Raw genomic sequence first — 19932 nt, 5'->3', positions numbered from 1 at the left:
GTTTTAAACGTCCCCCCAATATTTGGGGGGAAAATAAATCACGAAAGCAGCCAATAAATTAACGGGCATTAGCGCGCGAAGGGATGAGAAACGAAGATTCGACTCTTGGAGATGTTAAGTAATGAAAAATGGGGCTAATAATAAATCCCCCCCTGGATGCTTTGTCACTCCGTTAATGACTAATGGCACTCCTTTTTCATTCAGGTGTGCCCTCCAGTGGTGTGCTGGAACATCGTCCCAAGCATGGGACAGCCGTACTCCTGCAAGGAGGCCGAGCTCCTGTCCATCCCCCGGTACTCGCTTAGACCCGTGGAGAAGCTGGGCTCTTGTCCCGCAGGGGAAGTAAGTGAAAAGGGGAGGACGAATTTGTTCCTATTTTTCCGCTGTCCAGTCTTATCTGCGTACACTTTACATGACAAAGAATCCGCTCAGGCGGCGACATAAATCAATAGGCAATTTAACTTGCAAGAAAGGACCATTGTGCTGACTTTCGACAAAGTTAACTTATAGGGTCCAGTGACTTTGTGAACTTTGCGATTCATGTATTTTGAGGGGATTATATTCGACACTATGGAAATTTGTAGCCGGGGCAGGGTGAGATTCACGCCCGCAAATAAAATCCGCCCCTAATCATAATCACGGGAAGAAAACTTATTCCGGAAAGTTGCTCAATATTTCCTCATTTCGAAGCTAGATAAGATCAGGGAATTTTTTTAGTACGTAACATCCTAAATCTTGCAGCTCTCCCTTTACGAAACGGAGAACCTTGAGGACCTTATACCGGGTGTTTGCAGACTGGTAGTGGTACGAACCTCCAATTTGGAGAGGCACAAAGGAGACCCCATGGAAAGTCTCAGAGAGGTGCGCTTCTTGGGCAGCCTCAGCGACCCCAATGTTTGCCGCGTTCTTGGGGTATAAATCGAGGCTTTTCTGAGAGAATAATCGAAGATTGTGGGTTGCAATTTCTTGCAGGCTTGTCCCTCCGAGCAGCCCCCATGGACCGTGATCGAGTACGGAGAGATGGGAGACTTGTGCCAGTATTTGCAGTTCCTGGTTAATCGGAACGGCAGCATCAGGCCCTCGGAGGATCAGCCAATAAGGTAAGTTTGTTTATTAAAGAAAAAAGAAATAGTTTCCGCGGTTGCTCTCGCGAAAGTAAGTTTAATATCCGTTCTGTTCGCTCGGCTTATCGAGCTTGTCTGGTTTTCTTTTCATGTTTAAAGTTTCCGGGCCTTTCTTGAGGGGAAGCGAACGCGGGTTTGATTTCGGCGGTTAAGGAGGACAAGTCGCGGATAAAACGCACTCTAATGTCATGTTTTTGGGATAAACTGTTCAAGCAAAGGCGTCACGAAGCACTAAAATTTCGAAACACAAAATTCCTCAAAGATTGATAGAATTTTAATATCCCTATGGTTTTATTATATGATAGTTGTTTATTCACCTACGCATAAATCGAAGTTAAATGTCCAATAATCACAGATGTTTTGTTTAGCGCAAAAGAGGCAAAAATACCTACGCCCATGATTTTTTCTCGATTCCCAATACAAACATCAAACGTTATTCTGAAAATGGAACTACGTTACTGTCTTCTATTCTCCGGGGATTTCTCCAAAAATTGCACAATTGTCAAATCGCTCTTCCTCCATATCAAAGATACAATGATGGGAATTCGGATTTAAAAAGAGCTTATTTAGGGTAAATACATGCTGCGCCACTGTGCTTTTAAATATAATAAATTGAAACGAAATCAAAAAACTTTTTGGAACTGCTTGAATGACAACTTTGATAAAAAACGATTTCAATTCGGACTGAGATTGCTATGCTCCAGGGGCGTGCTCAGAGAATTTTAAGTAAAATTAAAACCAAGGGAGTTTGGTTTAAACCCGTAATTCCGCCATAGACGTAGAGGGAATCTTAATGAAATACCCTCTTTCTCTAATTTTTAATTGGTCGGGATTAACCGGGCGCATTGTTTTAAAATCGGACCATGTGCGGGGAAATCCAATTAAAATCCTTTCAAAACCCTGCCGAGATAGTTCGGCTCATTTACCCCCTGCCATTGACTCCGTTATTTCGTTCGGGCTTTGTTGTGCACGTTCTCCCGATAAAATACCCCCTTTTTTTGTCTTTTGTGCCGCCCCTGAAGAAAATCAGTTTTTTGATGTCACCAGTCACTATTTATAGTAACAAAATTCGATTTGACGTTGACATTTTTGTAACACGACTTTGCATTGGTAAAAAACTCAAACTCTAAATAGTGACAATTTTAATGCCAAAAGGGCCATTATTGTTATTATGGAGTCAAGGGTCCTAAATTCATAATCTAAGGCAATGTCGTTACCAAAGCCGCAATAAAACAGGCCCCAAGACCGCGCGCTCTGTGTGTGTATACTCTAGAAATTGGGTTTGCTCGTGAATCTGGTTTCTTTAGAGACGTGCAGAATAACCCAATTAGGGTGATTGTAATTAGGGTCGGATCGATTTGCGCCCGAGACTGGGACAAGAACAAAGCAGGAATTCGAATCGATGCACACGTCGTTATAGCCTGTCAGAATGCATAATCATCAAAGTATTAGTTAGCAATTAGAGTAATAATCATATTTGTGAGGTTAACCGCTAGTTAAGCCTGCCTATAGATGGATAAACGCCGCCTAAGGGCCAAATTATTACTGTACCGTTAACTTTAACATCAAACTAGTTTCCACAGAAGTAAGGAAACCGAGCAATATTAGAGCAATATTTCAACGTTTCTATGTAAAGCAGCTTGCAGTTAAGCAAATTAATAACTTGGTCCTAAAGGTCCCCTTATCAACTTCCTTAAAATCTTCTTTCAATTTTATTGCAGCTAAGTTCAAAGTTAAACTAAGCATAAACTCCTTTTGTTGCATAACTGCCCCTCAGTACACTTCTGATTCTCTTAAAGAACGAAAATAATGAATCTTCTTGACAATTGATGAACAGAAGATTAATTTTGGCGTAATTGAAGTACCTATACGTAAATGGCGCAGGATTTTCACTTAAAGTATCCCCCGTTCCCAATTTCGGCTTCAATTCTTTTATGAATATTCGCTCCGTTTCAGCACTGGCAGCCTGATCTACATGGCCACCCAAATCGCCTCCGGCATGAGGTACCTAGAAGCCAAGCATGTGGTTCACAAGGATCTAGCTGCAAGGTACCTCTACTTCATTTTTCGTTTCGCTTATTCCCTTTTAAATAAATACCAATCTAGGAATTGTTTGGTGGGAAGGGGGTACATCGTCAAGATCACCGACATTGCAATGGCGAAGCCCCAGTACCGGAAAGAATACGCTGAAATCGGGGGACGGCCTCCAGCTCCAATACGGTGGCTCCCTTGGGAGAGCATCCTGCTGGTAGTTTTAACGTCCAAAAAGAGGTGTTTACACTGCTTATTTTCACCGAATTTAGGACCGATATTCGTGCTCCAGCACCGTGTGGGCCTTTGCAGTCACCCTTTGGGAGATTATGAATTTTTGTTGCGAGAGACCCTTTGCCAACCTCTCCAACGAGAAGGTGATCCAGAATGCCGAACACATGTACTATGGGGGAGAGCTGCAGGTGAGTGTTGGCCCTAAGGTCCCTTTCGCCCGTTGCTTGACGGGAGTTATTTCCAAGGTCTTGCTCAATAAACCTCCCAACTGCTCCACTGACGTCTACGATTTGATGTGCAGTTGCTGGTGCAGGGACGACACCGATCGGCCCTCTTTCAAATTCATTCACTCCTTCCTTAAGAGGGTGAACAAGGACTATGTTCCCATGGAATAAGGAATTTTATTTCAGCTGTAGGTTAGGCCCTTTATACCCTAAGGCTCATGAAGATATAGATGTGATCCCGCGGTGGTTTCTCTTTAAGGAACATTTCTACTTATGTCACTATAGTGCTTCCATTACTCATCATCATCGTTCCCCCATCTGACCTATTTTCGACAATCATTATCACGCTGTTTATTAATGATATAGAGCTATATTATTAGAGAGAGACGAAGGTTTATTTATTGCTGTGAGAGCGACTGAGAGGGAGAAATTGGAAAATATACTATGTATAGGTAGATATATAAAAGTGTAGGTATATTATACATAATCAACTGCTCATTGACGTCACTATGTGAATATTCGGAGCTCAATGCCTGCGCAGGGGGTTTGAAAGTTTTGAAGATTTTTAAATTTCAAAGGAAATTAGCGTATACTTACTATTTTTAGATGGACCAACGAAGTACATATTACTGTAACGATTAACTTTTGCTATTAAATTGAATATCGTTTTAGTCTTTAGAAGGTAATTTAGGGCTGTAAGGAACTATTGGACTGCATATCTTAAGGATAGCACACTGTTTTCCCCTTCTCCTTTCCCCCGTTTCCTGTGTCTTTCACTATATACTCTTATCCCTGAGATGTCTGTTATTAATGCTGTTAGTTGTTTGATTTGTTGTTGCTCCAGTTTCTGGAATTGAGTGGAAGTTTTAGCCGAAATCTCGTTAGAGCTGGGGAGTAGAGACATGGACGAATAAATGCCTTGAATATTTACGAAATCTATGCCACGCCACTGGCTGTGATATATGACCCGACCATACTTCTAGAGCATTTCAAAATTTAAGTAGAGACAAAATCAACGTTTACAAGCCTATGTTTTTATTTTTTGCAAACCCCCCAAAATCGATCCCCTTGGACTTGGTCCCGACTCAAAAACGAAATTTTCCCTACTAGTTTTAAAATTTTCCCTCTGCTTTCCAATAATCAGATGCGTGCGCACGATTTTTAACAGCTCTAAAACCGCAATTCGATGTGCCCAAACTTATCTAAAAAGTTATTATCTCTACTTCCCCATGATCCAGGATTCCGGCTGAACTTACAACCCCACATCCCTAGAGGAAGCTTGTAAATTATACTGTACAATTAATAATACTACTAGGACAATTAAAAACATTAGTTTTCTACCCTACATTATTACGTGTTATAAGTTGGCGCTAAAATATTTGTAAAGATAAACATACAGACCTATCTTGAGGCAACTAAGAAACCGCTTGTATCTTTTAAAAGTACATTTATAGTGCGAGAACTGTTCATAAATCAATAATTAAAGAAGATTTTAAAACACTTACTTGAAAGTATTGTAGACATCCCCAAACAAACGACACCATGTTTCGGTGGAATCCATTTGTAAAATCTTTAGAACGCACTTACACATGGTGGCGCCATCTATCGAAGGCAGTGCTAAGTATTCAATAAGCAACAGTTGTTAAATTAGGTATATACTTTCACGGTACACTGCTCATCACCTAATGGTCTACGTTGGTAACTGTGAACTGTAAAAGCGGGGGATGAAAACACCAATGAAGACATTGCTAGGACTTAGTAAATTCTGTGCACAATGAGAATTAGGCGCACTTTCAAAATTATGCAGCTGTGTTTGACAGTTGAATTCGGGCAGACTCGGACTGGTTCGGGCACCCGCACCACACCACGTAGGCACGCGCCATCCAACGTTGCCAATACTATCAGGAGTCACCAGACTCTGATGTACCTAATACTAGTATAAAAACGACTTACATCCGACGAATTACTGAATACTTCCATAATTTGGCACCACCGTCCGCATATGTATGTGCTATATCAAATAGGAGTAAATCACGTATTCCCACTTTTTCTACAAATGTTGACAACGAACTCCTGGTATATTATGGAAGCGTGAAAAGTTACTAATCGCGCTTTTTCGGCGTGTTTACAGCTTTACTGTTATTTGAACACATGTTGGTTTTGTTTACTTGTACTGTTTACAGCATAATTGAGTTAAAATCTCTATATATCAGTGCCCGAAGTGTTTTCTATAGGTTTTTATCATGGAGAAGCAAAGTAAGTACTGAAAAACCCAATTAAAATATTCAGAAATCTGTAAGTTTCATAATAAATAAGTGTTAAGTCTGATGTTTAATCAATTTAAAACCTATAGAACTGCTAAAAAGAAAACAGAAAGCCGCAGGCAACACTGTAGCCCTTCTCTCTGCCTGCACAGATCTTGCCTCATACTACTCATCAGTTGGTCAGTTCTCGAATGCTACCAAAGAGTATGAAGTGCTTTGCCACATCTACAAAGAACAGAAGGAAATGTTGCTCTATGCACAAGCCCAACGAGGACTTGGGGAAGCCTATATGGGGCTTCAGGATTTTACAAAGACATTGCAGCACTTTAAAATCTATCATGGTAATTTTCTGAAGAAGTCATAATGATTGAAAGTAAGATCTATTGTTTATTATAGAAGTGGCAGTGCAGGAGCAGAATGCTCTGGAACAGCAAAGAGCCTTGGCTCAACTAGGGCATTTATATTTAACCTGGTTTTTAGAGACTTTAAGTGAGGGTAATACAAAGCTTCTCAATGAGGCTTATGGCTATTTTGTAAGGAGCATGAAGAAATGCGAGAGGTTCGTCACAGTCTCTGAGCCTCAAATATTGTGGTTATTCTGTTTTTTTTAGCCTCTCCGATGGGCTAGAAAAACAAGATATGATTGCCCGTCTATTTTCCAATTTGGGCCTTGTCAAAGAGTACTTGGGCGACTATGACACTTCATTTCAACTGTATGAAAAGAGCATTAAAATCTGCCTGAAGCACGATTTTTTCGAGCAACTTTATCGTGGCTATCTTTCCCTGGCGTCATTATTTGAAAAGCAGGAAAACTTCCAGGACACCATAAAAAACTACAATTTAGCAGTGGAAGTTGCAAGCAAGCAGTCTAAATTTGGTGTTTTCATGGGATATCAAGAATAATATTTTTAGAGAAATTGAGTCACAAGAGAGTCGAATTGATCTGTGCAGCTCTGCTGGCTAAAGCAGAAACATTGATTAAACTTGCTGACTTTCAGGGGGCCAAGCAGGTGCTTCGAAAAGCCTATAAGTTTAAGACTCCTAATAAGAATGAGAAGACAGTTATTGAGAAGCATTTGAGAGTTGGTAGGAACCCACTTTTAATCTTAATAAAATAGGTATAACTTTGAAATAATTTTTAGTGGCTGCAATGTGTAAAATTGAAGACGAAATTATAGTATGCAATGAGCAGAAGCAACTGAAAGTGTTATATGAGAAAATGGGTGATGGGGCATGTAATTTAAAGAACTTCTCAAAGGCCATTGAGTATTACAAGAAGATGCTAGATGCGGCCGAGCGAACCGGGGTCAGCGATAAGGAATTGGGAGAGTGTTACTACAGTTTGGGTAAGTTTATTCATGTTTCTTTTGTAGGGAAAAATCTACTCAGAAGTCAAGAAAAATGAATTTCTTCCGTTAGCGATAGTGTGACACCACTGACTTTGATAAAACACTATTATTTTCAAGATACAATACTAGATATTCAATAAAATTTCCTTTTTCCCTCCAGGTGAAACATACAAAGACAATGGTGATTACAAGGAGGCAGAACTCTACTTTGAAAAAGAGTACGACCTATGCAAAAACAATATAAAAGAAAGCCTAAACACTATGTGCAAAATTGCCGATTTGAAAGAAATGGCCAAAGACGAGGCCGAGCAAATTAAGGCCATATATGAGAGGGGTTTAACTTATTGCAGAAAAAAACAAAACCTTAAAGAGGAAAAATACGTGGCGAAGCGTTACGTGGAATTTTTAAGAAGATCGTTTGGACATAAAGAGGCCTTCAAAATTGAGAGGCATTTGCAGAGACTGAATGAACAGTTGGAGGAAGAAGAGGAGGCGGAGAGTTCTTCCTCAGAATGCGAAAGTGAAGACTCAACTAAAGTTCCTATCGGTGAGGACATAGTTCTCAGTGAGATTACGGATATATCTGAAGAATCGGACAATGACGTACCAGAGAAAGGGGCGCAAATGACTAGGCGTCGCAAGCAAAGCAACATCAAATTCAAGAAGAATTTGAACGGAGAATGGCCCTTGCATGTGGCCTGTATTAAAGGAAATTTGAAAATGGTTTGTTAGCCTAAAAACCATTTGAGGATCGAGCACTCTTTACGGCCTTCTAGGTGAAATACTGGTTAGATGTGGACCATCCAGTTAACGTCAGAGACAACGCGGGATGGCTGCCTTTGCACGAAGCGGCAGTGCACGGACATCTGGATATTGTGCGGCTGTTGCTAGACCAAAAGGCGTCCATCAATGATCGCGGTGGTTCCGAATGCAATGGTACTTATATTTTGCCATTCAAAGATTAGTTTACGAGCTAATAATTCGACCTGAAAGGAATAACGCCCCTGCATGATGCGGCTAGCAACGGTCACTTGGAAGTCGTGGAGCTGTTGTTGAATCGAGGAGCTTACGCCGTTGCTAAAACCGACGACGGAAACACACCACTTTTTGAATTAAAACGATGGTAAGTTGAGTTTATAACGTAAACTTCATATAGTGAAATGGCAAGACTACGTCGCCTTAACTATTTAAGGCTTCAATAATATGGCACAGGCTTAATTTTTTAATAATGGTCAATCCTGAATGAAATGACACCTACACCATTTTCCATTTTCTTTTTACTTATAGTACTTCCACACAATATTAGGTTTAACAAATTTTTTTGCTTAACAAAATATTGCTATCTGTAAGATGCGATCTTTATTTCAAATTGAAATTTATCAAATAGACTGTTATTCCCTTCTAATTCTTTTATTGCAAAAATTAGGTATGATCGTGTTGAGGACAATTTACCCGAAGAACAATTAACCTTGTACCACAGCCTAATACAGCGGCTTCAAAAGGCACTGGAGAAGGCCGGACAAAAGGACACAATGAAGACGGCTTTTGATAAAGACATCGAGTGCAATCTAAACGTGAATGTGGGTTTTTTAAGGCGTAATATCCAAGAGGAAGATAGTTGTGATGATGAAGTTTCGCATGTGAGCGACAAGAGTATATCCGAAGAGTATCAGAGAGTGATGCAAAATCTACGTTATAAACCTCAAAAGCAGTCCCCTTCGACTTGTCCTAAAAGAGCCGCTTTAATTGATGAGGCCGAGTTTGTTGAGGCTGAAGATTGGTTGGAAGAAGATGTGAAGCAAACCAAAAATAAGAAGAGAAAAACTGGGGATTTTATTTTGGGGCATAACTCTCCAGCTAAAATCGCGCACAAATCACCAGCAAAAACTTCGCATTGCTCAAATATAGCTTCAGACTCACCCCTTGAAGATCCAATTCCCAATCAACGACGTTACTCTAACGCCAGTAGCGACGGCAACCACTCAACCAAGAAAAAACAGGTAACTTTATTGGATTCTGACTTCAACACAGGGGCAGCGCGCAAAAATATCTACTCAGCTACCAGAAACATTCACGCAGAAGCAGACTCCACGTCTGCACTTCCTTCTAGTGTTGTTCCCTCGCAAATTGTAGCGACTCATTCGAATCCTATGCTCTTTGTTGACGTAGAAATCAACAAAAAACTCTTTCGAGTGCCTCTCTTTCTGTCACAGCTACAGGACAAAAACATTAAATGGCTGGCGCAAGAGGCTGCGCTCAGATACGAAAGGTGAGTAATAATTTCTTCCAGAGACAGTTTGAAATAAACGAGTTTATAGTAAAGAGTTTATGATGCCCGTGCTGGAATTGGAGACCGCAAACGGGGCAATTTTAAACGAGAATGACCCATTAAATTTGCTCTTCCCCATGGGGAGTTTGCAAGCCGAGAGAGTGATAGGGACAGTAGTGCAATGGACACTTCCCTCAGTATTGGAAAAATACAAGGAAATATGCGCCAACATGGGAATCGGTAAGTTCCCACTAAAAATTAAAAAAAGTAAATCATATCTCCATATCTCTTAGATCCGTCCCAAACCATCAGCTCCTTTATTGAAAACCTCTCAGTGAGTCTAGATCTGTCCTCACGCGGCTTCTTATTCGACGATATCAATCCTCTTCTTAAGTCTGTGATTAACCAAAAATCACTAACAGAAATTAACTTAAGCGGGAATTTCCTCAATCCCCAATCAATAACTTTGCTGGGCTCCGCCATGGGGACTCTGCCCAATTTGGAAGTCCTCAATCTCAGCTGTACCGGACTCCAAAGGAACCACCTGGAGATTTTGGCCAATAGCATAGTTGCTCATGGATCCTCTCTGGAACGACTCTGGCATCTAGATATTAGCGATAACATTAACCTGAAAAATTCTTTTTTAAGAGATTTAAATATCATCGCTAAACATCTTAATTTGAAGCGACTGTGCATGCGGAACGTGGGTCTCTTTGAACCTCTATATTTTAAGGTGTCTTTGAAAACTGTTGAGGAATTTGATGTCAGTTATAACCAGTTGACGAATGCGGGGATTAAGAACACGATGCAATGGCTAGACGGCGGTGTGCTGAGATATTTGAACGTGTCCAGGAATAAAACTGAAAGGGCTTTGAGGCAGATTTTGGACATTTTCGGCAGCGACCATATGACTATGCAGAAGATCTACTTAGAGGAGTGCGGAGTGTGTGATTCTGATCTTTTTGAATTACTGCGGTGAGTTTTTCTTTCGATTTTTAATCTAAATATTGTTTCTTTTCCATTCAAATAGCTCGGCTCCTAATATTGAATCGATAAAGGCCTCTTACAACCCAGATCTGACCTCCGTTAGCTTAAGAAGACTCTTGGAACACGGGAACATGGATTACATAAATCTATGCTATTGCGACAATATTTGGACCTACTTTAATAGGGAAGACAATGGCTGGAACATCGACCTGAAAAGCAAGGCCAAACTCAAGATTTGTGCCTCCGAATACTGTGACTCTTTAGAACATATGTTTAGACAGAGCTGTGGAGAGGATTTGAAGGTAGTTATGAAGCGAGGGATTTTTACTGTGATGTTGAATTCTTAATATTGATATTATATAACTTGTTAAATTCCCTAGTTTAATGAAAAATACGCTTTATAATTTTAAGAGTAATTAATTATCATGTAAATTATTTTTGTAGTAAATAAAAATACTTAAATATCCTCATCTGTAGTGAATTATTCGAAATTAATTATGGTTGGAAGTGACGTTATCTATGATGTACTAAGTAAGGTATCATACTAATGGCGGTAAAAAAAATGTTTTCAGGGCATTCGTCATTTTATTTTTCGAATACAAAAACTCCACCAATATTTGTAATGGATTATTAGAAGAACTATTAGTTTCAGAAGAAATTTCGGATAGTCCTCAATAGTACCTTGGATATTTCATAGTTTACTTCACATAACTACAACGAAAGGCAGATTCCTTAAGATAAACATACTTTTATTTAAATAAAAATACAATTGAATTAAAACTTCTCCAAATTGTTTACAAAGAAAACGCGCCTCACACTCAAGCTTTAATATAACATTTTATTAACGAAAAGAAACTGTCCAGTACATTGGCTTCACTAAAACTGTAGCCAAAACGCAGCACAAGTTGAATTCAATAGCTAGACGGCGCCATGAATATTACATATGACGCATTCAAATTTTCATAGAAAACTGTATATTGATACAGATATTGGGCAATTGTAAAAATAGACTGAAAAGGACATACATACACAGTTTCCCTCGCTAAAAAACGATCAAAAACTACAGTAAATAAAGCTATAATGTTACAAAATGGTTGCACATTGAGCAAAACTGTTTTAGAAGCAAAAACTGTTCCGAATATCTCTTGAATGACTGTAAAGAATGCGAAAATGCATTCACAATATTCCTGCCTGCAAAACAATAAGTTACGTAAGCATTTGAATAGGCAATGAAGTCACATAAGCGGTCTTCAAGGTTAAGCTTCGACTTGTTCGGAAATTCCTGGAAGATCGCGTAACTGCATTGCTCACATCAGGGCGATTCCTAGATCCAGGTTTTAAGTAAATAAATGACTTAGCCTTACATAGTCCAAGCACTCGTACGGCTTAATAAATTAACTACATTAATTAAACATCAGCTCTCTCGAAAACACTCTCGATAAACTTTGAATAAATTCAATAGTAATTGCTTCAATTGACCGTAAACTACATTCCCTAAAGTGGCCGAAAAACCATTACTTCCCACCCATACTGTAACAACACAAAGCATCACAATTTCCGATTAATTACATACTAATAAGCGCGTTCAGTCGATAAAACTATTCATTCACACTTAAGTGAGGCCACTGCCGTCCTCTGCTCAGTCTTCAGGTTAAGGTGTTTCCGGTTCCCGATACTAAATGATATGCGCAGACGCCTAAAGCAGTCCCAGACATTCCCGTATTTAAACCGGATACAATCAAATTAACTCCTTTCCGAAGGTGCCATGACACGTCACAGCATCCCCGGAACCGGAGCGATTATGGCCGATCTAAAACGTCGCATACAAAAACCAATCACATGGGGATTATATTCGCGGTACGTAAACCTACAATTTTGGGCACATTTTTAAAATGCATATACAAAAGGAGGGGAAAATAAATAAATAATATCTCCGGCACGGAAGTCTTTGTCTCAGTTGTTGTTTGGCGAGCTCTGGCAAAGTGTCTGCACGATGCTATCGAACTCGTTCAGGTCACTCTCAAACGTTTCCAGCTGTTTCTGGAGCTCGGTTACCTCTACGGGGTGCACCTCCTTAAAGGCCTCAAGGGGCGGAGCCTGCTGCCACTCCCTAAAGAACTGGGTTAGTTCGAATTTCTCAGAGGGTGGTTTCGCAAACGGCGTTTTCTGCAAGAAAAAGCTTGGATTAAGTCTTTCCATTTTGAGATGCCAGCAAGGGGGAAACAAGGGTTATTTCAAGGATTAGTAATGTTTAATTAAAAAAAAAAACAACAACGTTAAAGTGATAAATCAACGACCAATCTTAGTTTCAACCTTTTGATGAAAACCCTTAATAGCAAATTACTAACAATTTCTCTTAAGTTTTTTGTGGCGACGTATGGGTATACTGCAAATTTTAGTTTAAAACACTCCAAACCTCACGTATTACTGGTTGCCTAAAACACGTAGTTTTCTAAATTGTTTGCATTATTTTATTCATAAAATTATTTTGCTCGCTGAGTATAGTTTTTCTTCAATTTTGAAACAGCGACTTATAGGGGATGATAAAGGGAAAATTCTAAACAAAATATGTGGGAATATGAATCTTAGGTGATTAAATTCAAAATTTACAATTTTTATTAAAATTCCGAAAATTAGACATTAGAACAAATGATTTATCTTATCTGTGACATTTTACAAGCACTTTATCACGAAGTTTAAATCCCTCTCGACGAAAAAAACACAAGCAATTACTCAACCCGGCGCCGTAGGTATTATCAAAAACCCCATTGAATTTGCAATTACAAGTTATCGCAAGAAGCAATATTTCCCTGCACTATAGCCTTGAAAATCTAAACAATGAATTAATGGCATCATATAATAATACTTCTCGGAGAAAACATCGTTAGATAAAATATTTTTTAGAAAAAATCATAAACAATTACTGACAAATGCAATTAAATTGCTGATAAAATTATACCACTCATTATGGCCTCTATAGAGGTCACGTAAAGCCCTTTAAAATCAAGACAACAACTGATATAATATTGTGCCCACCGATCTAAATTTTCCTTCCGATAATATTGGGTCAATCAATAAGGTCAAAAAACAAGTCTTCTAAAGCAGGAATAGACCAACATCAAATGTCTGATCATTCGAAATAGCAGGCTAAAAATACCCGACCCTGAACTTGTTTACAACAAATTTGGGTACATATTCGTTACGTAAATATTTGAGCAATGAGTGAGGCGTTAGTGGCATGCAAAGGAAAGCAAAATCAGCCAAAAATGAAAATTACCAAGTCTACCATGATAAAATCGTCGCCGGTGGACACCATGGACACCTCTGGCTGCGTGGTAAGATTTCCATTTTTCTCGTTTTTCTCAGATTCAGTCTTCTGTTGTGCACCATCCTCTCCGCTCAATCTCTCATTCTCGGGAGACGCCAACTCTTCAGTCTTGTTTAGGGCGAGAGTGTCTGCGAAAAAAGTGCAAAGGGGCAGGTCCAACAGCGGCTCTTCAAAATGTTTCATTTTCCTCTCGGCAAATGCCCCGACTTTCATCGTTTCGGATAAGGACGAGGTGCGATCGTCGCTGAAAAGAAAAACAGTCATCAATATCGACATTCCTTCACGGATTGGAACAAAGCTTCGTATGAACGACGAAATTCCAATGATAGTGGTCGAAAGTTTTTGCTGACCGAGGCCAAAAATAACGGCGAAATCCCAATTAGTCAAAGTCTGGCGGGTGCCCGGTACGCGGCCTTGGCTAATAATGGAAAGGAAAAGGCAGACGTACGGCACTTGATTGGAATTTTTATTCAATAGATCATTACGATTGAAGTGCATACCTAATCGAGTTCCGAACCTCCAAGTAAAAGGTGCTATTCAAACAAAGAAAAAAAATTTTATTTTAAAAAAACCTTGACCCAATGGTGAATGCACAACGGCGAATATATAATAAAATCATGTCAAATTCGGAAGGAAATTTAATTTAAAAGTCATCTTGGTAAGATAGTAAATGCTCTCGAGGGTGTCTACATGACTATAGGTCTGACTGAAATTGAAACCAATAACACTGATTTTATTTGTCATCCCGACAAAATGGTGAATGTAATATATGGTGCTTAACACCACCTGATAGTTTCAATTGAAACCAACACGGCAAAGTTTCCTTAAATCTTCCTGACAGAATGGTGAAAAGTTAACAAACTGCAGGAAATTATTGAGGGCCACTACTGAAAGTCTTAGCTGAAGCAGGTTTTTAGCATATACTATATAGCATATAAAGTCCTCCTAATGACACTATTTTTCGTAACATAAATTCTAGTGATGCAAAGTATTCAATTAAATTTTCTATTACATATTGAAGAAGTAGGGAGAAGTAGTTTGAAGCCACTACTGGAACTCTGAACTGAACCTATTTGAACCACAAAATTCCTTCTATTTACACGATCATTTATTGACATAAATTCTACTAAAGTAGATACTTTCAAACCCCTAAAAATCCTCGAACTGGAGAGAAATTTGATTAATCTCAAGACTTTCTTGCCGTCTAATGTCTAAAAAATGCCCATTCAGGACTTCCCCTTTTAGACTATGAGTAGAATAATAATGAGGCTTGAACATGGGAGAGTGGTATTATTCATTCATCAACATCCGGTATAGTTTGAGAAAATGGTTATGGGTAGTAAAGGTCGTTGCGTTTCCAACTAACGTCCTTGGTGAAACGTGTTTGGCTGTCACGAGCCCCGAGAGTAAAAGTCGACCGATTATGCAAAAAAGCCACGATTACTTAGATTTTATTGCAATCATAAGAAAACTGGTTGCTAAGGGTAACAACACACAAATAGCTGCCCAGCAATTTATTGATGCAATTCTAATAAACTTACATTATGTCCTATTCCTAACTGCCAAGTCATTGGTACCATCGTCACAGAGTGAATTAATTTTTTCCTAAATATTCAAAGCAAATTTGCAAACAATGTGGTCCTAATGAAACCTCAAAGGCGGTCAACGACCCCGCTTCTTCGATTAGATTAGTTACTTTCCATATTTATTTATCTAATAACAATAACAGTACAAACTTATCATTCGTTAACAACAGCAACATAGGACTAAATCAACTATAAAGCCTATTGACGATGTCAGATTTTTGGGCTCTTTGTAATGTTGCTTCTAATGCATCTAGAGAAGCCTGTAAATGCGGTGACAGCTGCCCTGGTGCTGACCAATAAGAGAGACACACGCCTGACGCGGCTCGACCTACGTCCGCGTTATCAAAGTGGGTACTTAAATAATGCCAAACGGCGGCGAATATGTTTTTCCACGTCCAACTGACGAAGCTTTAGATAAGGGAGTTGTATACGAGGACCGGTCTTTTAACGTACCAGGACTGGTCCATTTATATTTGTTTTATAATTGCTACTAACATTATTATCATCATTAACTAAACAACTATTTAGGTTATTTATTCCGGTGATCATTTGCGGCAACAAGGGCGTATCGAACGGGTTCCTTCCACACTCGATAAGGTCACTTAATCTTAGGATCAAGAAATAAAGTGTTTAAATCCCTCCACTGAAGGCAAATTGTAACAGCTTAGGCCGAGACCCATACTAACCGGAATAAGTATCTCATGGTGGTCCCAACCATATTCACCAAAGTCTTGACTTTTACAGGCCAAAAACCGCACTTTCAAAGCCGCGAATTGCGCTAAAAGTAACCGCCGACTGCGCGCCACAACTGTACTGCAAGAAGGAATGACTGAGACCTCACTGCCTCCCCGATCTAAACCGTATTGAAAAGCGCATACCGTGGACTTTGAACCGCGCCGCTATTCAAAGGGAAAAACAACGGACTTGAATGGTTTGTGAGAGGATATCTCTGAGGAGTTTTCGTTTTTACGCAGCTACACGTTAAACGTCTTTAATTTTTTAGATTTACGCCCTTGTCCGGCAACGTTGCATCTATGACAACTATCATAAATATTGTTAAAACGCCAGGTGATGTGTTGCCATTTCCCTGGGTTGACCCAAAGCTCCGCTGATAAACAATGACATAATCACGGGTGTAGAATGTTGTTTCAGAATTGATTACATTAAATAATAACGGCGTAACACGATTGAGGCATTAACTGCTATCGTGCGCGATGCAATAAACATAAACAAATAAAAATCCTGTTTTGCAGGATTTACCTCTGGGAGCAGGAAGTCGTTGCGCAAGCCTCTAATACAGCCGATAGGTGTGCAAATACATATGATTGCAATATCTTGAGAAATAAGCGTTACTTAAGAGAAATTTCTCTTTTTTAATTAGCATCCCAAAAGTGCAAATTGCAAACGCTTGATAAAGTAACCTTGCGGGTCGAAAATAGCATCGAAAATCGTTGAAAACTCGGTGAAACCGGTTTTGTATTGTTTCACCATTATAACTAGTAAGGCAGAATACTTTATTTGACAAATGGGCGATTCTCTCAAAAAATAAACAAGAAAAATGCAAATTTCGACGAGTAAAATCGTCGGAATCTCCTCGTAATACCTATCTGGTCACCGGCGCCAGTTGGCCGACAAAATAAGTATAAATTACGTCAAAAACATACATTTATAATAGCAATTGATTGACGAACAATATTATTGGAAAGTAGTCGTGTACGTGCACCATAACAGTCGGAGTTTGTCCTTGTGAAAGGTCGAATTTCAACTATTAGGAGGCCGTAGTAAAAACTAAATATTCAGTGCCGCCGCTGAGAAACTCAAATTAGGGTTATTTTTAAAGGCTAACGCTCCCTACAAAGAGTCTTTTTGGGCATGCAAATGTCAGTGAAGTCAATTATCTTTAAATCTAATTTTACAGTTCGATTTAATTTAATGAAACATTTCACTACTCAGGGGATTATGGAAAATAATTTAATTCCTCTACTGGAACTCTCAAATTCGAGTTGTTTCTTACACACTAAATCCCACAATAAAATTACAGCCCTTTCAGTGGCGTCCGCGTTTTAAAAAATATACTGAAGTTAATGAAAACCAGAAATAAATAAAAGCAAGCTAATGTTAGGCAACAAATGCCCCGGATATCACGGCGCATAGTTGCGAGGTACCCAACCGAGAAGAGTCCATTGCAGAACCACTCCGACAGGCTAAAAATAGCCCCAGCTATTTCACAACTCGGAGCAAAGTTCAGGGCTGCAAACTGCAAATTTTCGCGTTTTCAGAGCTACAACCGCGTTTCCTTGTAGTAAAGAGCAGCGGCAGAAACGTCATTTTCCACATTCCTAACGATGGAATTCCGATGCAAAGCCGTGTAAGAAGGCAACGACCTTTGTGGAAATTAATGACCGAGGCCTGCGATTATGATTTATCTGTAAAGGAATTTCCTTCTCGTGCACTTTAAAAGGTATCAATAACTAGGTCGAACATCTGACATGAGTCAATAGATACGATTTTAGACTTTAAGGAAGAAAACAATATTTTGATCTACGATGAGTCTACGTGACTCAGACCACAGAGTCCCCACAAACGGCCTTGCGTAACGTAAACAAGTTCCTGAGGACCGCCTTGACACGAACACGGAAAGAAAAACATATTTTGAACGTTTGAAAACATTCCAAATAAAATCCTGCACAACTGGCATTGTTCTAATATGATTCATATAACTGCAGTGGCACCCTTTCCTGTGGCGTGGGATCCTACCAATTACGTAGGCGACAGTGTCTCTGAACCCAAATAAAGGCAAACTCAAACCATTCAACTCAACCCAGGCCAGCAAATTTATGCATTAGAAAGTACCCAATCAAGTCACATACATAATACAGACGTAGGTGTGAAATCACCAAGGAAATAATATTCTCTACAAGCAAAAAAACTACTTACCTCTGGCTGTATCTTCGATTCTTGGGGCTCAAATTTGTGTTGAAATGGTCACTTTTCAGCATAAGTGAATTGTCCCTGCTGGTTTGGGTGGGCGAAATGGTCATTTTGGTGCGATAGGCACAGCTGAGCTGTAAGGTTCCCATAGAAGTACAAATCTGCCCTACTCGGGCTGTCTTAAAACCCTCCCCTAAACAGTGGTTCCGGGGCTCATCCATGTACATTCTATAGCACATCACATAAGAGTCCGGACCTTTAATACAAACATATGGTAATTTCCTGTCTTGGAGACCTCAGGGACAAGTATTCACCTTGCCTGCGAGATAGTTTATATGCAGGAGTCACCCTAGTTACTGAAACTAGAGACTTTAAAATAATACCCATTCGGTTGTATATGGTTTGGCTATTGGTGGTGCTATGATCACATTGCTCGTTAAGATACCTGGTACACCACGTCTCTAAAACCATGCTGTCGCCCTCAGCAGTACGTAGAGATATTTCCACACAAAAAGGAAACTTTCTAGAGAGCAATAAATCACCACTGTCATTGAGCACCCTTTTGGCTTCAATAACCACCTCTGGGACTTCAGTTATGTTTAGGTTAAACTGTAAAATTTATTTATTTTTTTGGTAATTCTATGTCTGTTTGAGTTTCACGGTAAAATTTGCACACAATAACCGTCTGTAACGATAAAAACAGATAAAGGAACTTACCCAATCTGGCCCACTTGCATGCAGCTTACAGGGTGTGGAGACTTTCTCGCCCAAACGGCTCTGGACGATCACTTCAGTGGCTTTCAGAGTCAGGAATTTGGTGAACTTGTCTAGCTCCTTTTTGTCGGTTCTGGATATCTTCATTTTGAGGTCCCTTTTCATTTGGAACTGTTTGGAGAAGTTTACCCGCCCGAAAACTGGCACTGCAACTGGCCGAGCAAACGACACGAAGTTGCTGATTTTTTCACTTCATATGTGAGCACTATAATTCTGGCACTTCCTGGAATATTTAGCAATAAAGATAACTATAGAGGATCTGGATTTGTAGCAGTTTTCTTGGAAAAAACGTGCAAAACCCAATCTAAACCCACAACTCAACAGCAGTTTATTTTGACGTTGACTGAACGAGCCTCTACTGCCAGGAATGTCAACTAAACTTTGCGTTATAGATACGTGTCGTACCTGGCATTGGTCAAAATATCTGTTAACTACTCCAATCAGGCGTCTCCAGCCGAGCATGGAGTTGTTATTAAACTCCGAGAACTTGAAGCTATTCTCTTGTCTCCCTTTTTACCATCATTTTGGACCAATTAGAGTGAGATAGGTTCATGTCCAGAGCACCCGGGAATCAGATATCATACCTCGAGATGATTCCCATTGAAAAAGCTAAGGTTGCACTACCGGCTGGTAGATGGTGGTACAAGTTTTTCCAAGAAAACCCAAAATATTTCTTAACTAATAATAGCTCTAGTATTTGCTTAATTATCAATTGTTATTATTACAAATTTGTCATAACCACTAATATAATTTTTTATTATTAATTAAAATTTAAGCATTTTTCGAACATTTATTTTTAAATCACCCGTCAAAGTTACCAGCCATGCTGAT

General features: G+C 39.4%; 3 protein-coding genes and 2 long non-coding RNA genes across 7 annotated transcripts in view; 3 read left to right on the top strand and 2 right to left on the bottom strand.

Moving 5' to 3' along the window:
• The window catches only part of LOC136411389 (discoidin domain-containing receptor 2-like), a 47596-nt gene extending 43380 nt beyond the window's left edge, over positions 1-4216 (top strand). The window contains exons 10-16 of one of the 2 annotated variants that reach the window (XM_066393933.1): positions 205-342; positions 742-912; positions 973-1100; positions 3081-3173; positions 3231-3372; positions 3428-3577; positions 3635-4216. In XM_066393933.1, coding sequence (XP_066250030.1) covers positions 205-342; positions 742-912; positions 973-1100; positions 3081-3173; positions 3231-3372; positions 3428-3577; positions 3635-3784 — 972 coding nt within the window. In that variant the 3' untranslated portion in view covers positions 3785-4216. Of the gene's footprint in view, positions 1-204; positions 343-741; positions 913-972; positions 1101-3080; positions 3174-3230; positions 3373-3427 lie in introns of both variants that reach the window. The other variant, XM_066393932.1, reaches the window with a different exon arrangement.
• A 1525-nt stretch (positions 4217-5741) lies between these two features.
• Positions 5742-10924, top strand: LOC136411384 (tonsoku-like protein). Its single transcript, XM_066393927.1, has 13 exons — positions 5742-5869; positions 5967-6218; positions 6274-6436; positions 6489-6736; positions 6790-6963; positions 7020-7223; positions 7387-7949; positions 8003-8162; positions 8220-8349; positions 8653-9495; positions 9545-9735; positions 9789-10470; positions 10526-10924. The coding sequence occupies exons 1-13, from the start codon at positions 5857-5859 to the stop codon at positions 10827-10829; spliced, it is 3927 nt and encodes a 1308-aa protein (XP_066250024.1). The 5' UTR covers positions 5742-5856; the 3' UTR covers positions 10830-10924.
• Positions 10925-11214: 290 nt separating this feature from the next.
• Positions 11215-19542, bottom strand: Atg13 (Autophagy-related 13). Of its 2 annotated transcripts, none has more exons than XM_066394694.1 (5): positions 19045-19542; positions 18642-18936; positions 18334-18583; positions 13769-14054; positions 11215-12648 (listed from the first exon to the last, which is right to left on the bottom strand). In XM_066394694.1, the coding sequence occupies exons 1-5, from the start codon at positions 19204-19206 to the stop codon at positions 12436-12438; spliced, it is 1206 nt and encodes a 401-aa protein (XP_066250791.1). In that variant the 5' UTR covers positions 19207-19542; the 3' UTR covers positions 11215-12435. The 2 variants fall into 2 exon arrangements, with proteins under 2 accessions (XP_066250791.1, XP_066250790.1); XM_066394693.1 differs by having other exon boundaries at positions 13760-14054; positions 19045-19539.
• LOC136411897 (uncharacterized) lies at positions 15286-16324 on the bottom strand. Its single transcript, XR_010752363.1, has 2 exons — positions 16083-16324; positions 15286-15724 (listed from the first exon to the last, which is right to left on the bottom strand). It is a non-coding gene; the product is annotated as an uncharacterized lncRNA (long non-coding RNA).
• Positions 17422-18090, top strand: LOC136411898 (uncharacterized). Its single transcript, XR_010752364.1, has 2 exons — positions 17422-17857; positions 17910-18090. It is a non-coding gene; the product is annotated as an uncharacterized lncRNA (long non-coding RNA).
• Positions 19543-19932: the final 390 nt, after the last annotated feature.

This window comes from Euwallacea similis, chromosome 10, assembly GCF_039881205.1.
Source record: "Euwallacea similis isolate ESF13 chromosome 10, ESF131.1, whole genome shotgun sequence".
NCBI classification, from domain to species: Eukaryota; Metazoa; Arthropoda; class Insecta; order Coleoptera; family Curculionidae; genus Euwallacea; species Euwallacea similis.
The sequence above is the reverse complement of the archived record's forward strand: the minus strand, read 5'-3'. Positions and strand labels throughout refer to the sequence as shown.